Genomic DNA, 20,628 nt, shown 5'->3' with positions numbered 1-20,628 from the left:
ATAAAATATGTAATAATGAATTCCCTCACACAGAACATGACCTCCTTTTGGTTATATTATAACACTTATTTTGGTAAAATCTCCATTTATTTATTTTGGGGATTTTTTTATCCTAAAAATTAAAAACATGTGCATGACAAAAGAAACTGCTTTTGGCTTACATTGTCTCTACATTTTAACTTTGTATGCAGTTGCATCAAAATGCATGTAATCTAAAAGAAACAATAGCGATACAAAACTTCCTCGTCTCTAAATCTCATATTATTGTGTTGTCATAAAATGACTAGTCATGTGCATCACAACAAATGCTGGTGACTTGAAGTGCCACATCACATATCTTACCTTCAATACTATTGTATGAAACCACAATCTTAGTTTTGAAATGGAAAAGAAGACTAATATTACCAGCTGGAATGGATTATTGTGTGGATGGATTTTTCTTTTACCCTACACCTTTCCATGGTAACATGCACTTTGGAGACGGCCCCTGCATATTCGAGCCACAGTTGACAGCACATAGGAGCGTTGCATTTCAAAATCCTTCTCAGAGTACGCATACTTACAAAAAATATATCATCCACAGTGATCAATAACTGTAGAATCTCACCATGTCTCCAACCGAACTAAAAGTAGAATTTAATTGAGTCGTGTAAACGAGCCATAGTCTGTTCTTGCCTCTCAATACATTTTGTTTGGTTAACATGAAATAACGTGAAACTATCATGTGAAGCGTGATAATTATATTCTAATAACAATAAACTTTTAACATTTACATGATACTTAGCCTTTTTTTTAAAGTTTGGCAGCAATACGCTGCCGTACTCCCGCACCCCGAATGTTGCATTCATGGTCTGAAAAACTGTTGGAATTTAGGAAATCGTGCAAAATTAGTTGCTCTGTGCATCTCTGGCTGGACCACAGGCTGGGCCACTCGGGGTTGGTTCTGGGCCGCAATTGAATAAGCCTGCTGTAGAGTAATGAACGTTAACACACATTACTCTACAGTGATGGAACAATGGTGACACACAAATCTCTCAGTTGTTTTTGTTATAGTTTACCGAGAACTAGTGATGTGCCATTGAAGCCTCATTCTATAATTTCTGAGCCCACTAGATGACGCTCTTAGTTTAAAGAAAAAAGGCTCAAGCTATAGTAATTGATTGTGCTTTCAGTCCTTTCTTGAACATAGAGCTCTATGTAGTGGGCTCAGAAAATAAAGAAAATGCGTCATTAGGCTTCATTGGCACATCACTACTGCTACATTTCAGAACATCAGAGCCTTACTTTCAAATCCAGAGTTCTGGAGGGAGACCCCCACTGACTTTTGAAATATCTTCTCCATACACTGCACATATTCTTTACATTTTATGACTTTTTGCACATTCTGTACAGCTCTTTTATTTGAAAATAGAAATATACATATACATTAAAAGTATATTTTTTAGACCTGCAAAATGCACATATGTAATGCAATGTGATTAAATAAATCATACCATCAAATCTATGCTTATTGACTGGCTGGACTGGAAGGAGTCATCTGATTGCCTGCATGACATTCAGTTTTTAAAAAATCCATTTGTGCATCGAGCTGTGGTAGGGAATTCTTAAAATTCTATAAACAATTTAGGTGAAGGTTACACATGAAAAGTAGTTTGTAAATGCTGGTTTATATCAATATGATAACATTAAAGTGTTTTGGATGAAATTTGCAAATACTTTAAACCATATTTGTGGATTTCTATTAATATTTGTGTATTTCTCCAGGACTCCAGGCTAAAGGAAATGACAGGCCAACAGGTAAATGGAGATAGAAAAGAGAAGTCATTACAGAAGAATCAGCAGTCAAGTTTTAGTTTAAACTTTTCATAATTAATCTTGGTTGTTTTATTGATGACTGTCTTGTTTCTGTCCAGAGTCTGTCAGGTTGGTGGGAGGAGACGGTCGCTGTGCAGGAACACTGGAGGTGAAACAGGGAGAATGGAGACCAGTGCAAGATTCTGGCTTGACCCTAAAGACAGCAGCTTTTTTCTGCAAAGAGCTAGACTGTGGCTCCCCTGTTTTGTTAGGAGGAAGAGAGACCTCATTCAGATCTGTGTGGATGATCGACTCTCGATGTGTTGAGTCTGGATCTGCTCTGACAGAGTGTGTATACACTCTGTCAGAGTTTTCCTCCTCCATCTTGAATCTCACCTGCTCAGGTAAGCTCATTCGTCAAGTCAAGTCAAGTCAAGTCAAGTCAAGTCAAAGTTTATTTATAGAGCACATTTAAAAACAACCTCAGTTGACCAAAGTGCTGTACAGTTATTAAAATAGAATAAATCATACACAAATAGGTATAAATAAAAACAATGAAAACAATAAAATACTAAAAACAATAAAATAAAATAGTAATAAAAACTCAATCCAAAACAGTGTTAGAGATAAAAAGACAAATAAAAGGGTAAAAAAGTAAAAAAAGAAAGCCAAGGATTCTTGCCTAGCTGGGACTGAACGCCAAGGAGAATAAATAGGTTTTTAATAATGTTTTAAAGTGCTCGACAGACTGTGCAGCTCTGACCTGGAGAGGTAGGCTGTTCCACAGCTTTGGGGCCGCCACAGAGAAGGCTCTGTCCCCACGAGTACAGAGTCTGGACCGCGGTACGACCAGGAGCAGCTGGTTAGACGACCTAAGTGCTCTGGAAGTACTGTGGGGTTTTAAAAGCTCTGATAAATAAGATGGTGCCAGACCATTTAAGCACTTAAAAACAATTAATAAAACCTTAAACTGGATCCTAAAATTCACAGGTAGCCAGTGCAAAGATGCAAGGATGGGGGTAATGTGGTCACGCCGTTTCTTTCCAGTCAGCAGGAAATTGCTGTTTTGCAAATGCATTTTGAACAACCTGTAAGCAGCGCACTGCTGACTGGTCAAGACCAACAAACAAAGAATTACAATAGTCTAGGCGTGATGTGATGAATGTGTGGATGACTCGCTCAAAATCAGTTGTGGGGAGATAAGTCTTAACTTTTGACAGTAGCCGTAGTTGGAAGAAGCTGGTTTTAGCAGTGGAGCTTATCTGTTTGGTAAACTTGAAGTCAGAATCCAGAATAACCCCAAGGTTCCTTGCAGAGGGTTGACACAGAGATTTAAGGCTACCAATGGCGCTGTCATAGCCATCTAAAATATTTTGTTGACCAAATAAAATGATCTCAGTTTTGTTTTTATTTATTGACAGAAAGTTTGCTGCCATCCATGACTGGGTGTCTTTTAGGCAGTCTAATAAGACCTGCACAGAGGATGGGTTATTCATTTTTAGCGGTAGATATATTTGTACATCATCCGCGTAGCAATGGAAGGAGACATTATACTTTTTAAATATAGACCCTAATGGCAACATATAAATAGAAAAGAGGAGGGGGCCCAAAATGGAACCCTGAGACAGAATCTGAGGAAAACTGGCCTAGCTGCACAGAGAAGCTCCTATCTGACAGGTATGACTCGAACCAGTTCAGAGCGGTGCCTTTAATGCCGACACAGGTGTTTAGGCGAGACAAGAGAATGTTGTGATCAACTGTGTCGAAGGCAGCTGTCAGATCCAGAAGGACCAGGACAGCAGGGTAACCAGAGTCTACTGTTAAAAGAAGGTCATTTAAAATCCTTAAAAGCGCCGTTTCTGTGCTATGGCGTGACTTAAAACCAGACTGGAACTTCTCAGAGATGTCATTAAAATATATAAAAGACTGCAGCTGTTCATTGACCACCTTCTCCAAAACCTTAGAGAGAAATGGGAGTTTGGAGATGGGCCTAAAATTTGATAAAACTGAGGGATCTAGATTATGTTTTTTGAGGAGGGGCTGGACCACAGCATGTTTAAAGGCAGCTGGGACACATCCAGACATCAGAGATAAATTAATGAGATCCGACACACAGGGCCCAATAACATTAAAAACATCCTCCAAGAGACGGGGAGGGATGCTGTCAAGAGGACAATAAGAAGGCCTGAGACGGTGGACAACATCAGTTAGCTCTGAGACAGACACTTGCTGAAATGTGTCAAAAACTGCAGGACTAGTGGGAGAGACAGCAGGATCTACTGCAGATGGCAATAGGAAGGACTTAATATCCAAGATCTTGTTGATAAAAAACCTTAAAAATGTTTGACACAGTTCAAATGAAGAAACAACACCATTGCGGTCACAGGGGTTTAAAAGAGTATTCAAAGTATTAAAAAGAAACTGAGGTTTATGACTATTGACTGATATGAGGTTTGATAAAAACTGACTCTTGGCAGTTTTAACAGCTTTTTGATATTGGTGTAGACTGTTTTTTAAAATGTCCAAAGAAACGTGAAGACGATCTTTCTTCCACTTCCTCTCTGCGCGTCTACATGCACGTCTTAAAGTGCGAGTGCTGTCATTAAGCCATGGCTCAGCTGCTGGCTTGGAGCGCTTGCATCTAAAAGGGGCCACCAGGTCTAAAATGTCAGTACAAATGCTATTAAAAGTGTCTAAAAACTCATCAGGAGTTACAGACCCATTGTGAATTTCAGTATGTAGCACTGCATGATTGAATGCCGCAGAAAAGTCAGAAGCAGTTGACGGGTTAATTGTGCGCACACGGCGGTCCGTGGCGCACCGCTTGACTTGCGAGCGAGGCAGTGTCACATTAAATAAGACAGCGAAGTGATCAGAAATTTGCGTGTCACAAATCTCACTGACATTTAACTGCAGCCCAAATGATAATATAAGGTCCAGAGTGTGGCCCTTCTCATGTGTTGCATCACACACTGACTGAGTTAGGCTAAAAGAGTCAATAATATTGAAAAAGTCTTTCACCATGGGTCGAGATTCACAGCAGACATGGATATTAAAATCTCCAACAATTAAAAACCGATCATAGTTCACTGCCACTCCAACCACAAAGTCTGTGAAGTCCTTTATGAAATCCTTATTGAACTGAGTCGGGCGAGATCACGGCGCACAGGACAGGTGAAGAAAAGTTCACAATATAAACGACTGCAGCTCAAAGCTGGAGAAAGTAATCGGCTGTGACATTTGACATTGAAAACTGGATTTAAAAACAGATGCTACTCCTCCACCTCGGCCACTGGTTCGAGGGGAGTTAAAAGAGAGACAGTCAGGGGGGAGCAACTCGGAGAACTGGATAGACTCACCGACTTGAATCCACGTCTCTGTCAGGAACATAAAATCCAATTCACGTGAAGTGAAGAAGTTATTCAAGATGAACGTCTTGTTTGCTAGCGATCTAGCATTCAAGAGAGCCAGTTTGAGAGTAATCTCCTCGTGGGCTTGGGTGGAAATGCGGCGCAGAGGCCGCAGGTTCCTACAATCCACACCGCCGTTGCGGACCCGGTGACACCTGGACGGGGGTACCTGGAGACAACCAGCGGCTTGGTCGGAAGGTGCAGCAGGCTGGATCCAGCGAAGACATCGCGGCCAAAACCCTCCGGCAGGATGGCGAGGATCGGTCCGACAGGAGAGTCTTCTGAGGATCTTCAGTTTCACTAGGACACCGGCCCTTTTTCCGCGTCTTCTGGAACGTTTCTTCCATGAACTGACAGCCGGTACGCGCAGCAGGTAAGCTGCCAAGGGAGGAGGGAGACCTGATCTTTGGTCACCCAAATTAAAGTTTAGTTGTGTCTGAGAGGTTCTAATGTCAAAAAGAGCTTGCCGTTCATATACCAGCAAGGCAGATGAATCCTGGCAAAAAACAGCATAATAATACAGCAACAAATATCAATAGCAGAGCTGGCAGAGCTGGCAGACGGCAGGCCGCACAAGCTGGCGCCATCTTGCCTTATCTTGCAGGCCGTCACATATATATGACCTCAGTGAAGCAAAGTTGACACATGAACCAGATAGAATGGCAGCAGACTGTCTGTCTCCAGCGATCATGATGGAGTCTGATGATCAGCTGCCTCAGTAAATCAGGATCTGAATGCACAAGATTTAGAAACGTTAGAAAACAATTGTTTTGTTGTTTGAAAATATTAAATGCAAACATGATGTAAAATTGCTGTCGTCTGGTGTTATAAAGATGAGTTATGTTGTTTATGATGAACTTGTGTTTGAATTGTGTGAAGTCCAGTTTGAATCACTGAATGGCTGTTTGATGTGATCTTTTTATTTAGTGTCTGGTGTCTTTTATCTCTTTCTCTTCTCTCATCTCTCCAGACTCTGTCAGGCTGGTGAATGGGACCAGTCTGTGCTCAGGCAGACTGGAGGTGAAGTCTGACCAGTCTAACCAGAGCTGGTCCTCAGTGTGTGAAGATGACTTTGACCAGCAGGATGCCGAGGTGGTCTGCAGGGAGCTTGGCTGCGGGGCTCCTTCAGTCCTCCAGGGGGCGCTCTATGGAGAAGAGGAGGCTTCAAAGTGGACCAAAGAGTTCCAGTGTGAAGGAGATGAGTCCTCTCTCCTGGACTGTAGAAGCTCAGGCTCAAATAGAAACATCTGCTCACCTGGCAGAGCTGTTGAACTCACCTGCTCAGGTAAAAGAGGAGCTGCAGCTTTGATTTGCTTCATTTGTGTTCAGATGAAACTCACTTTATTCTTTTACTGATAACTCTCTTGTTTCTGTTCAGAGCCTGTCAGGTTGGTGGGAGGACAGAGTCGCTGTTCAGGAACACTGGAGGTGAAACAGGGAGAGTGGAAACCAGCGTTTTACAATGACCTTGACTTGATGATAACAGATATTGTCTGCAAAGAGATGGGCTGTGGCTCTGTGGTATCTGTAGGAAGGAGAGAGGACTCCTCAGACAGATCAACTTGGAAAATCAGGTCTACCTGTGTTGAGTCTGGATCTGCTCTGAGGGAGTGTGTAACATCATCTTCCTCTTCGTCCAGTTTGGGTGTCACCTGCTCTGGTAAGCAAATCTATGACATCATCTATGATAGTAATGTACCAGGTTTAGGTTTAGGTTTAGGTTTAGGTTTATTTTATTTGCAGTTAGAATTACATAAAATGACAAAGATATAATGTAACATATAATGTAAAGTGCAGGGAGAGGCAGAAAACCAAGATGGGGTTATTTAAAGCCTCCACCTAAAATTTCATAGTTATTAGAAAGTAATAAACTGATAATAGAAAAAACACATGTATAACATCAACAAGTTATAATGACAATAACAAAAACAATTAAAAACAAAAATGATGTTAGGGAAATGGAGTCCTTTGCCAGATGGGAAAAGGTATTCCATAATTTGGTCCCCCTAAATTGAATAATAAATTGACCTCGGCATGTCAGAAATCTTGGAAGATGAAGATCTAAAGATTGACACGTTGAATAAGAGTGAATCTGAGAATTAAATTTAAAATAAGTCTTAAAGTGCTTTGGAAAGTTTTCATGATCTGAATATACCTTAAAAATAAAAACACATATTTGAGAAATATTGATGTCATGAACAGTAAGTATCTGGAGTTTCTGAAAGAGGGGTACAGATGAGGCACGTGACACAGGTTCCATCCTAACAAAACGTTTCTGAAGAACCAAAATTCTATGGAGTGTAGTAGGAAAGGTGCTTGCCAAAACTATATTACAATATGAAAGATATGGATAAATGAAACTATAATAAAGTGTATGAAGACAGTTTGTAGTTACCAAATTACTAATCCTCTTAATTATACCAATAGATTTGCTTTTTTTTTTGCTAACCCAGTGTATTTGTGCTTTCCAACTCAAGCTCTCATCAACAAGGATTCCCAGGAATCTTGCTGTTGACACTTGTGGCATCTCAACAGACTGAATTATGACTTTACAAGAACCTCTAGAGTATGATTTTTTGCCACAAAATATTATATAGTTAGATTTTTTTATATTCAGAGATAATTTATTTAATTTGAACCATGTAGTATATGAAGTTAAACAAACATTAACATTTTTAATCAGAGAACTAAAATTTGAGTGAGAATGAACTAGAGTTGTATCATCTGCAAACCATCTGCAAACATTATTGGATAAAGAAGATTTGAGACATTTGATAAATCATTAATATAAATAAGAAATAATAATGGTCCAACAATGGATCCTGTTTGATCCCAGAGATTGCCCTTGTGAAGGGACTTCTGGACCAGCTTCCTACCAAGAGGTCAGATGGTCAAGAGGCCCCCACTGTTGTTACCCTGCTGGAAAGTCCCTGATTTCCAGTCTCATACCATCTAGCTGTGTGTGTGGCCAGTAGAGATCTCAACTCACTTGACAATCCCCGTGGGACCCCACAACGTAGTGTAGCTTTGTTGGAGTAGCATCCATTAATACAAACAAACTGTCTTCTGTTTGAGACATAGTTTTTTAACCATTCAAATGTAACATCATGAAAACCATATCTAAGAAGTTTTTTCAATAAAATATGATGGTTGACTGTATCAAAAGCTTTTGAAAAGTCAATGAATATACTACAGATAAATTCATTATTTTCTAATGCAGAGGTAACTTTGTCAATCAAATGAAGCAAAGCCATATAAGTGGAATGATTTTTCCGGAATCCATACTGATGTTTGTAAAGAATTGAATTAGAATCTATATGAGAAAGGATCCTTCTGTATATGATATTTTCTAATATTTTTGAAAAACATGGTAAAATAGAAATGGGTCTATAATTATTGAAACAACATGGATTGTCCGCTTTAAAGAGAGGAATAACTTTGGCAACTTTTAAATCCTCTGGTACAACGCCTGTTGACATTGACAGAGAAAAAAATGTAAGCCAGTGGCTGCAAAACTGACGGCTTGACCTGTTTAACAAGGGATTCAGAAATGTCATCATGGCCAGCTGATGATGTTTTTAGTTCATCAATAATGTCACTTACTTCTTGAACATCAGGAGGCTTAAAGGAAGAAATAGAAAGATAGTTTCCTGTAATGAAATCCAGTGGATTACCACTGCTAGCAGGAACTTTACTAGCTAATTCATATCCAATGTTAACAAAAAAATCATTACATTTTTGAGCTATATCAAATTAATCATTAAAAGTATTGTCATCTAAAAAGATTGAAGGTAACTCTGGATAGGTCTTTTTTTCTCTATGCAGCAACTGATTTATAACTTTCCATGTGGTTTTTTGTATAATTTGAACACCTCTTAAATTTTTCACAAAAATATTTCTTTTTTGCAGATCTAATGGAGTGAGTATATTTATTTCTGTAAGATTTATAAACACCATGAGTAAGGGGTGTAGGATTTGAGACATATTTTCTGTACAGTTTATTCTTTTTCTCCAGCAGTTTCAGCAAATCAACTGTAAACCAGGGCTTACTAAAGTCCTTGCTGCAATTCGTAGTAGAGCTGCCTACTGGAAAACATTCATTGAAACTAAAGCTAATAACTTTCATAAAATATTGATATGCAAAATAAGCATTTTTTTCTTTATATACATCATTCCATGAAAGACTGGCAAGCATATCTTTAAATTTAGAAATATGTGACTTGCTCATATTTCTTTTGTGCAACTTTTTCTTATTTTGTTTAGTTTTATTAGACTTGATTAAAGAGTATTGGAATATAGGAAAATTATCTGACAAATCTAAATACAAAGCCCCAGATTTCATTCCTTCACTTAAGTTGTTTGTTAGGATGTTGTCAATCAAAGTTGCTGAATTTTCCTTTACTCTTGTAGATTTATGGATAAGAGGGAAAAGTGACTAGAATAAAGAATATTGAGAAAATCTGTGGTTAATGTATCATAATTATTTTTAAAGAGGTTTATATTAAAATCTCCAAAAATATAACAAAGTTTTTCCTCCTTGTTTATCAAATCAAGAGAACTGGACAGAATTGCATTAAAATCTTTGACAATAGAGTCAGGTGGGTGATAAACAACACCAACTAAAACATTTTTTCCACCAAAGACACCAGAGAGCTCTACAAAAACAGATTCCACCTCAGCCCTAGGTGACTTCAGGGAAAGATCATCCCTAACTTTAAATTCATAGTCACCAAGAAAAAACAGAGATACCCCACCTCCAGACCTATTCTCTCTTCGGTAGTGAACTGAATTGTAATTTGGTAATTTAAATATTTCTCTAGAATCTTCTGTAAGCCATGTTTCAGATAAAGCAATAACAGAGAAATTATGTTTGAGTAAGGATAAATAACGAATAAATCTGTCATAGTTGCAAGGAAGACTTCTTATATTCAAGTGAAGAGTGGAAAATATATTAGAAGGCATAGAAAGAAATAAGTCATTAAACTGAGTTTCACCATAAAATCTGCATAGGTTAATGGCATCTAATGACGAAAAAATTTTTAGATCTGGGTCAACATCAAAATTGTAAGAGTCAATTGCAGAGGAATCGAAAGGCTTAAAAATATGGTCATCAGGATCAGATGTGTTGCAGTCGTCCATACAGTGTAAATGTAATGTACTGTGAATATGTATAAAATAAAATAAAATCAGTACTGTATAAATGAGACATGATGGGCACCACTAGGTGTTTGCCCGCCTTTGTTATGGAGGGTTTTGAGTAGGTGGATGGACAATAAGTTTGTCAAATCTCAAATATGCAATGTCACCTCTCTCTCTCGAGCTGCCTTCATTGCAGGGAGTACATCTTTCCTTCTCTGTCGGACGGTTTCAGGAAAATCCTCATTGATGAAGATGCCTGAGCCCTTCAGGTTTTTAGCTTTATCCAGAACAGCAAGTTTGTCCTTCAGCCGCAGGAATCTGACCACAATGGGTCTGGGCTTTTCTGATGGTGTTCCCAGCTTCCCAGTTCTATGAGCCAAGTCCAGCTCTATTTTCAAGTGATCCAGTCTTAATTTTTCACCAAATATTTTTCTCACTTTTTCTTCAGATTCAGACACCTTTTCTTTCACAGACTCTTTGATGCCATCCACAACAATATTATGCCGTCTTGTCTGTCCCTCAAGATATTCAGTCTTGTCTGAGACTGAAATCAAACTTTTACAAATTGTGTCCAAATCTGTTCTGGTTTCATTACAGTTCTTGGACAAAGTGTCACAAGAGATTTTAAAATCATCAAATTCCTTTTGGGTCATTTCCAGACTCACCTTGAAATCAAAAACTTGCTTTGACAGATCATCTATCCTCTTATTAGAAGAATGAACTATGATCTGTACACAAGATTTGAAGCTTTTTTCTTGTTGTTCAAGCAAAGTTCTGTAAAAGTCCTTTTGCTGATCCAGTAATTCACACATTTGAGCCATGGTAACATATTCCTCAGTGTTTTGATTGGAAGCTTTAGGTGGCATTGTTTGGTGATCAGGGCCTACTAGGCCTGAAGATTGTGCAGTAGAGTCCCAGTCACAGAAACACATCATAAAATACAAAACATGGCTACCAGTTTTACTGTAGATATTTGATTCGACTCTTCTTACTTCAAAACAGTAGCAGATATTGTAGGTCTTAGGTAGGATTCCTGAGATTTTTGTTGGATTATGTTGGATAGAAAACCAGCAGGTGTGTGTGTCCTATCTCTCCACACTATTGTCAGCTGTTGACAGACACATGCCCCAACAAGAATAGCATCAGACTGTCTGATATGCAGCTGCATATTATTAGCTGATGTTATATTGCTGCAGTCTGTGAGAAAGATGTGTTTTGTTTTATCTGTGTATTTGTCTTTTATCTGTCACGTTCTCTGTCTTCTCTCATCTCTCCAGACTCTGTCAGGCTGGTGGATGGGACCAGTCTGTGCTCAGGCAGACTGGAGGTGAAGTCAGACCAGTCTAACCAGAGCTGGTCCTCAGTGTGTGAAGATGACTTTGACCAGCAGGATGCAGAGGTGGTCTGCAAGGAGCTTGGCTGTGGGGCTCCTTCAGTCCTCCAGGGGGCGCTCTATGGAGACGTGGAGGCTCCAAAGTGGACCAAAGAGTTCCAGTGTGGAGGAGATGAGTCCTCTCTCCTGGACTGTAGAAGCTCAGGCTCAGATAGAAACACCTGCTCACCTGGCAGATCTGTTACACTCACCTGCTCAGGTAGAAGAGGAGCTGCAGCTTTGATTTGATGAAACTCACTTTATTCTTTAACTGATGACTCTCTTGTTTCTGTTCAGAGCCTGTCAGGTTGGTGGGAGGAGGCAGTCACTGTGCAGGAATACTGGAGGTGAAACAGGGAGAGTGGAGACCAGTGGGTAACACTGACCCTGACTGGACCCTGACGATAGCGGCTGCTGTCTGCAAAGAGTTAGACTGTGGCTCTGCACTTTCTATAGGACAGAGAGAGGAGTCTTCATTCAGATCTGTGTGGTGGTTCGATTCTGAATGTTTTCCATCTGAAGCTGCTCTGAGAGAGTGTGTATCACCACATTCAGCTCCTTTAATCTTGAATCTCACCTGCTCAGGTGAGATCCAGGATGATCTATAACATGGTCACTGACAGTAATGTACCGAGGTCGACACACATACATACAAACATTCATTAGTTAGAATAGCAGCAGACTGTCTGTTTAGCAGCTGCCTAATAAATCTGGTGCTGAATGCAACAAGATATATACAGAGAAAACACTGTTCAACATGTGTGACTTATGCTCATGATAAGACTTCCAATATGATGACGCATTTACGAAGCCGCCACTTTCTATTGACACAGAGGAGGAGACAACTGTGTAGGAAATAACAACTCCTTCTCCCTGCAGCATTAAAAAGCCTCTCCATGCAGATTCACACAGAACCACAACTAAAGCATCAGAGGTGCATTTCAATGCAATCAAGGAGGATGACAGATTTTAGCATATCGTTAGCCTCATAGCATATTTGCCTAAGTCATATTTGAGCGTTTCGGAAAACAAGAAAAAAACAATACATACATCACACTGGTCTTTTTTTGGAACGAACACAGAGTACTTCTGCTCACTGAACGCTATTCCGAAAATATGAACAGGTTCACTGCAAAAACTCAAAATCTAACCAAGAATACTGATCTTATATCTTGTCAAAATGTCTTATTTCTAGTCAAAACAAATCTCTTTACACTTGCAATAAAAAGTGTTTTGCTAGCGTTTACATCACTTAATCATGCCTTGTCGCAGAAATGTGATTAAAAATAAAAACACACTTCTCCTAATCCCTTTGATTGACTGAAAGTACATTTATTGTCTAGAAAGTTGAAGAAACATGAACTACCTTACCAGATGAATCAAAGAGAAGACTTATTACCTCTTTGTCATGCGGTTGGCCATGTTTGTATGTAGTGGCAAAAGCCACACAATGTCAAAGAGATGACTAAGGCAGAAAGTGATTTTGGACTCTAACAAGTGTTCTGATAGGCTGAGAACATATGCAATAAGGCAGAAAGATGCAGCAGTAGTAGGAGAGTAAAGTTAGGCAAATATCACAATTTTTCCAAAAAATGACTTAGGCAATTACGCTATGAGGCTAACGATGATTTAATTACCTGGGCAGCGCTGTCATTTCCCCTTACACCATCACTTCAACAACAAAGTATTTCCTGAATTTTATGCGCAGGCACAAGAGGGATATTTCAACATTTGGAAATTTTTACGGAACAGAAGCAATATTGCGTTTTTTTTTGTTTGCACTAAAAAGAAAGACTATTATTTAGAAAAAATATTTGACGGTCGTAACTATTTTCAAAATAAACACCTAAACGGAAAAGCACATGAAAATCAGGAATGTTGTCTCTCTGTATTAGAAAATACTGGAGCAAATGCTATCTGTTTTAGCTTCAGAGATCATTTTCAAAAGAGATTTTTTCGTTGTTACAATTTTTTTTTTTAAATAGCTAGGAAAGAAAACTAGTCATTTGGACCTTGCTGCAGTCTTGTTTTATAAAGATGAGTTATGTTGTTTATGATGAACTTGTTTTTGAAATGGGCAGATTCTAATTTGAATAACTGAATTGTAGTGATGTGCCAATGAAGCCTCATGAAGCATTTTCTTTATTTTCTGAGCCCACTAGATGGTGCTCTTGGTTTAAAGTAAAAGGCTCAAGCAATAGTAATTATTTGCGCTTTCAGTCGTTTGTTGAACATAGAGCGCCATCCAGTGGGCTCAGAAAATAAAGAAAATGCTTCATGAGGCTTCATTGGCACATCATTACTGAATTGCTGTTTGATGGGATCTTTTTATTTAGTTTCTGGTGTCTTTTATTACTCTCTCTTTATCTTCTCTCATCTCTCCAGACTCTGCCAGGCTGGTGAATGGGACCAGTCTGTGCTCAGGCAGACTGGAGGTGAAGTCTGACCAGTCCAACCAGAGCTGGTCCTCAGTGTGTGAAGATTACTTTGACCAGCAGGATGCAGAGGTGGTCTGCAGGGAGCTTGGCTGTGGGGCTCCTTTAGCCCTCCAGGGGGTGCTCTTTGGAGACGTGGAGGCTCCAAAGTGGACCAAAGAGTTCCAGTGTGGAGGAGATGAGTCCTCTCTCCTGGACTGTAGAAGCTCAGGCTCAGATAGAAACACCTGCTCACCTGGCAGAGCTGTTGAACTGACCTGCTCAGGTAGGAGAGGAGCTGCATCTTTGATTTGCTTCATTTGATGTCTGATGAAACTCAGTTTATTCTTCTACTGATGACTTTCTTGTTCCTTTCCAGAGCCTGTCAGGTTGGTGGGAGGAGACAGTCGCTGTGCAGGAACACTGGAGGTGGAACAGGGAGAGTGGAGACCAGTGGGTGAAGACAACATGAACCATGACTCGACCCTGAAGATAGCAGCTGATGTCTGCAGAGCGATGGGCTGTGGCTCTGTGGTTTCTGTAGGACAGAAGAAAGATTCCTCGTTCAGATCAATTTGGAAAATCAGCGAAGACTGCACTGATTTTGGATCTTTTCTGAGGGAGTGTGTAACACCAGATTTTGGTTCCGTCACCTGGAACCTCACCTGCTCAGGTAAACCCATTAGTATCACGTATCAGTACGTTCCTTACACTGAAAAAAGTGATTTTGACCCTTAGTAAATGTTACATATATTATTTAAGCATATTTTAATAGAAATTATGTGTTAATTAACTCCACTTATAAAATACATATGATTTCAACATATATTGTCAGAATTATGACAATCTTATTTGATTTCATCCAAATTTCAAAGAATGTTGTCTGTTTAGACTGTTCATTTCATCCTTATGATTATGGTTGACAGAATCTGAACAGTGTGTTTCTGCTTTCTTGTGTTGTATTGTTTGTATCATATTAAAGTTCGTGGTCTGTCATCTTGTGGTTCTCTGTCATGTATGATAGCTAAAAAATATTTAATTAGAATCAACTTAATGCAAAAAGGTACAATTTCAACATTTTAATTGATTTGAAAGAGTACAATATATTTAAAAAACATACACAGTTTATTGAAGTTAATTTAAAGTGGGTTTAATTGGATTTACTAAGAAAATTTGAGTAAAATGAACTCAAAAGAATTACGTAATATAATTTTTTTTAAATGCACTTAAAATGTATAAGTCCAGTGAACATAATAAAAATATCTAGATTCAGATCAAATTATTTTGTGCAACCACTTGTCAAAATAAAATTATGTTCATTCAACAAAACATTTTTTTGAGTGTACTCTGTCACAGTGACTGTCGGTGGTTTCCATTGGACTGAACTATAAAGTTATCCAGAACAATGATATCCTGACGTGTAGAAGGTGGACTTGATTCTGGAAACTTTGAATTCTCCATAGATTGCTGATCTTCACCTGGCAGGAAACACCTTGAGGAACCTGTCTGTCTGTCTGCCTGTGATAGTCAGACCTGTGACATCACATCTTTTTCTTTCTGTCTTTCCAGACATGCTGCTTCAGCCCAACATCTCTGCATCCTCCTCAATGGATGGGGTCTCCGAGGCCCAGCAGCAGGGACTTAGGGTGTCCATGGGTTCTGACTTCACTGTCAGCTGTTCCATCCAGCCACAGTACCCAGGAGGCTCCTTCCAGCTCTCCTTCACCTCCTCCTACTCAGCACACAACTACACCCAGCCAGCTGTCAATCACTCCGCCCACTTCCTGTTTCCTGCTGCAAAGCCTGTCCACCAAGGAAGCTACAGCTGTGTTTATCACGTCCATTTTGTTTCTCATAACATGTCCTCTGAGAGCCGTCAGCTCTCTGTCTCTGTCTTAGGTAAGCTGACTGATTACAATAACCAAACTTCTACAAAGTGTATAAATTACAAACAGCAACAATGAACTGTAGGACAGAGCATGTTTGGTGACCAGGATAACTCTGGTTCTCTGAGAGCTGCGTGAGAAGTACCTTCTGATGTGACCAATCACAAAAACCTTACTGCCATCACATCTGTCATAGCAGCCCTAAACCCCTAATGCGCCACATTCATGTTCCTTCACCGGACAGAAGCAAGAAGGGTGGCGGGCTCAGATACGTCACTCAGAGAACCAGAGTTATCCTGAATAACAAAATGTTCTCACCCACTATCTCATTGTGTGATGTGATGATTGTCCATGTGTTTGATCAGATCCAAGACCTTTTATCATCAGAGTGACCGTCCTGCCACTGACTCTGCTGTTGGCCAACACCGCCCTTTACTTCTACTTCAAGGTACTGACACACTTCTCCTTTTAAGACCAATGAATGAGAAGAAGCATGAAGTTGTTCTTGAACTGAAAAGAGCAGGAGGTCACATCTGTGTGCTGTCATGTCTCTCCAGACCAGCAGGGGGCAGAAACCTGGAAGGCAGGAGAACACAGAGCTTGATTATTATAACCTGAGTGTTCGGGTTGCTGAAGGAGGGCCAACTGAAGAGGAAGGAGCTCAGGGAGCAGAGTAGCTCCTCAAAATGGCTCACCTTTTTAAGTAAAGTGAATCAATCTTATCCACTTATACGGTGAGGAGTAGCCAGCCAGTTGGGAAAAACAACTGGTTGGGGGGTCCAGACAGAGTCTAGGTAATTAATGGGAAACCCTGATCTGTATTAGTTTTTTTTGTATTATCCACTTATTTTTGTCAGTCTTGGGATGAAAAGAGCAAACCCACAACATGTTCCCAAGACCATGGGTTCCTACTGAAGACCTAAAACACCCAACAAACAGATGAAAGTAGCCGACACAATTCACAACCAAACACACACTGAATAATTTATATTAAATTTAACAAATAAAACAAACTGAGATATACAGTAGTGTTCAATATAATAGCAGTGTAACTAACCAGATTAATCCAGGTTTTTAGTATATTTTTATTGCTACATGGTAAACAAGGTACCAGTAGGTGCAGTAGATTCTCAGAAAACCAACAAGACCCAGTATTCATGATATGCACACTCTTAAGGCTGTGCAATTGGGCAATTAGTTCGAAGGGGTGTGTTAAAAAATTGCAGTGTCTGCCATTGACTTTACAAACACAAAACTATTTTGTACAAACTTTTTTGTTTCTAGGATTTAGCAATCCTGTGATCACTAAACTAATATCTAGTTGTATGACCACAGGTTTTTTTTTTATAACTGCTTTACATCTGTGTGGAGTAAACCAACTTGTGGCACCTTTCAGCTGTTCTTCCACTGCAAAATTCTCTAACAACATTCCACAATTAATTTACATTTATTGGTTTTGCTTCAGAAACAGCATTTTTATGTCACCCCACAAGTTCTCAATTGGATTTAGGTCTGGGGATTTGGCTGGCCACTCCATAACATCAATGTTGTTGGTTTGAAACCAAGATTTTGCTGGTATACTAGTGTGTTTGGGGTCATTGTCTTGTTGAAACACCCATTTCAAGGGCACGTGAATGTCCAATTGCACAGCCTTAAGAGCGTGCATATCACAAATGCTTGGTCTTGTTGGTTTTCTGAGAATCTACTGCACCAACTGGTACTTTTTTTGCCATGTAGCAATAAAAAATATACTAAAGACCTGGATTAATCTGGTTAGTCACATTGGACTGCTATTATATTGAACACTACTGTAGGTCTCAATTCTGTATGAACAACACTCAATGTGGAATTCAACTTTGGTGACATTCGGCGTTTGTTTGTGGTACAAATATTGCAATGATGTACAATGCTTTCACACCAATTTATGCTGATTTCTTCAGATTTTACCTATATTTGGACTTAATAATTGTACTTAATTTTAGAAGTGTTTGAATTGTTTTGAAGTGTATATTTTATTTTGTAATGGGGAATTTACTTGATTTGATTATTAAAAATACAAAAGATTACAAAATACTATGATTTTGCTTGTTTGATTCTTATGATAAAGAATTGTCATATATGACAATTCTTTATCATAAGAATCAAGCAAAATCATTATTTTATTTATATATATATATATATATATTATTTAGGATTTTTTTTTTTTTTTTAACAGAATTTTTTAATTAAGGGATTTTCTAGTTGTAATTTCTGTAGTTAAGGATTTTTTTTTTTTTCATTCTCAACCTTCAATGTGGATGTCTAATATGTACTGACGATGGTCGATCTGAAGTAATGAGTTCTCAGTGTTTTCAACTTGGCAACCTGAGCTAGTTAGCTGACTAGCCGACCACTCAATTACAGTTAAATTCTTCCACACACTCTTGTTGCAGCTTAGGAAAGCATACTGCAATGATAAGTGGTTACATTGTTCAGCTCATTGACACTGACAGAAGTCATGCTGCTGGTCTTGGTTGACAGTTACCGAAGCTGTAGTAGCTGTGCATGTAACAGTTCTTCTGTAATCTCAACTACGTTGCTGTCATGTCAAATTATGTAGCTTGGATCCGGATGAGCAACAGGTTTTGCAGCTGCACAACTGCAACACAGAGATCAGCAGTAGCTGCAGGCATTTTTTCTACAGTAGAATAATGCCAGAGACTAAGAGAGATAAAAAAGTGTGGACACGTGCCAATTGACAGAAGAAGAGAAGTGAAACAGAAATATGAATCTGAACTTTAATTTGGCATTCATACCTGACTCTAACACATTGAGATAAGGCTGCAAATTGTCGCTTTAAGTACATTTTTGCTAAAATATTTAACTTTTCAGTATTAAGGACTTTGCTTATTTTATATGAATTTTTCGTTTTGCATTAAGAATCTGTTTACTTTTATATTAAAGATTTTGCTTTAAAAATGTAGGATTTGACTTGTTTCTGTAATATAGATTTGTGATACATTTTTTCCTTCAGGGTTTTTGCTATTTTATAATGAGGAATTCTTAAATCTCATTGAATTTGTTTTAAAGCTAAAAACCATCATTACTTGGTGCATACATACATACAATTGAGATTGCCCAATTAAAGACTAACTTTTTTATATGACAGAATGAAAATGAAAACACACTTACTTGTACTGCACAGAGAAATGCATCAATGTAATCTGATTGGAGCTTCAATAAACAGAGATATAAAATGATGAAGATCACTGTAATTAATGTATCACTATTGTCTACTTTGTTCAAATGAAATAAAACCGCTTTAATAAACTATGAATCTGTAAAAAAAAAGATGATTTTCAGTGATTCAGAAGAATATGTTTCGAGGCATTTTTCTGTTGGTTGGAAAAAAGTGACCTGTGACCCAATCGTCGACTTTAAGTTCCTCTAAATAGCCAAAATTTTGTAAGAACATAAACAAAACAAAACAGAAGATGACCTTTTTTAGAAAAAAAAAATGTTTTCTAATCAAGAAGAGAGATATTTTCCATAACCTTGACATGAATATGTTAAATCTTCATCAGAGATCTTTTCCAAGTCATTCATGGAAACACCATCTCAGTGTGTGTGTGTGTGTGTGTGTGTGTGTGTCATATTCCAGACTTTCATGGTGCACTGTTTACACACTGTCAGAGACAAAGACCACAGGACTTAATTACAGACCCGTCAAAACACTCCCAGACCCTTTTGCTGGCCTGGTGCTAGAGAGCCATGTCATTACGTCACTGTATAAGTCTGTATACATCTTTACTTTCTCAGCAAGTATAATAACAACAATGGCAGACTACATCATCTCTACAAAAGTTGCTCCTGGCTTTGCGAGCTACATTGGCATCTAAACACGACTGGTACGACACATTTGTTCTGCCAGTCTTAAATGCTATGGACGGCAATTACATTATTATTAACACTGAACGTAGTTCGAGGAACAGTAAACATGACCCCCCACTTCATCCTCTAGTACCAGGACTCCCCCAGAATTCACCAGAATCCTGTTTGGAGACTTCAGCTCTGCCATTATCCTTGCTTTTTGCAGGAAAAGCTCACCCAGCTGAGTGTGCCTGCAGGTGCATCACAGTCTTTCTTTCTGACAGGAGGCAGCATGATGGTGGGGAAATCTCAAATTCCCTTACCATTTTCCCCAGATCCCCTCAAGGCTGCGTTCACTCCCCTCTGCTGTTCTTCCTGCACACCAACAGATCAATTCGTCAAGATTCGGTTTGTGTACCAACAGAGCAGAACACAACTGTTTAACAGCGAAAAGTGTCTGTAAAATGAACATTCCTTAAGAACTGATCGCACCATATCCACCAATGAATCAGACTTTTCCTCTTTACAGCTGATAGGTATTGTGAAAAACTGTAGAACAGTAGTACAGTCTCTCCAAAATAAGAGTGTCTGAATTGTTTTTTATCTCAAGCTCATATCTTTGTTCAAAACTTTGTTTCTCAACTGCATTTTAAAATTTCTGTCTTTGCACTTTTACTCCTCTGTTCTCTTTGCCTTGTTATCTCACGCCTCCTTTCTCTGTTCTCACCTATATCTGCTCCTCTCTTTCTTTTTCTATTTACTTT

At 38.9% G+C, this 20,628-nt stretch overlaps 1 protein-coding gene across 1 annotated transcript in view; it reads left to right on the top strand.

Moving 5' to 3' along the window:
• LOC131977833 (scavenger receptor cysteine-rich type 1 protein M130-like) overlaps window positions 1-16,851 on the top strand; it is a 34,112-nt gene extending 17,261 nt beyond the window's left edge. The window contains exons 13-22 of the mRNA XM_059341275.1: window positions 1,903-2,198; window positions 6,175-6,489; window positions 6,583-6,864; window positions 11,621-11,935; window positions 12,013-12,300; window positions 14,101-14,415; window positions 14,509-14,802; window positions 15,699-16,028; window positions 16,381-16,463; window positions 16,573-16,851. Coding sequence (XP_059197258.1) covers window positions 1,903-2,198; window positions 6,175-6,489; window positions 6,583-6,864; window positions 11,621-11,935; window positions 12,013-12,300; window positions 14,101-14,415; window positions 14,509-14,802; window positions 15,699-16,028; window positions 16,381-16,463; window positions 16,573-16,692 — 2,638 coding nt within the window. The 3' untranslated portion in view covers window positions 16,693-16,851. The remainder of the gene's footprint in view (window positions 1-1,902; window positions 2,199-6,174; window positions 6,490-6,582; window positions 6,865-11,620; window positions 11,936-12,012; window positions 12,301-14,100; window positions 14,416-14,508; window positions 14,803-15,698; window positions 16,029-16,380; window positions 16,464-16,572) is intronic.
• Window positions 16,852-20,628: the final 3,777 nt, after the last annotated feature.

This window comes from Centropristis striata, chromosome 9 (assembly GCF_030273125.1).
Source record: "Centropristis striata isolate RG_2023a ecotype Rhode Island chromosome 9, C.striata_1.0, whole genome shotgun sequence".
Taxonomy (NCBI): domain Eukaryota; kingdom Metazoa; phylum Chordata; class Actinopteri; order Perciformes; family Serranidae; genus Centropristis; species Centropristis striata.
The sequence above is the reverse complement of the archived record's forward strand: the minus strand, read 5'-3'. Positions and strand labels throughout refer to the sequence as shown.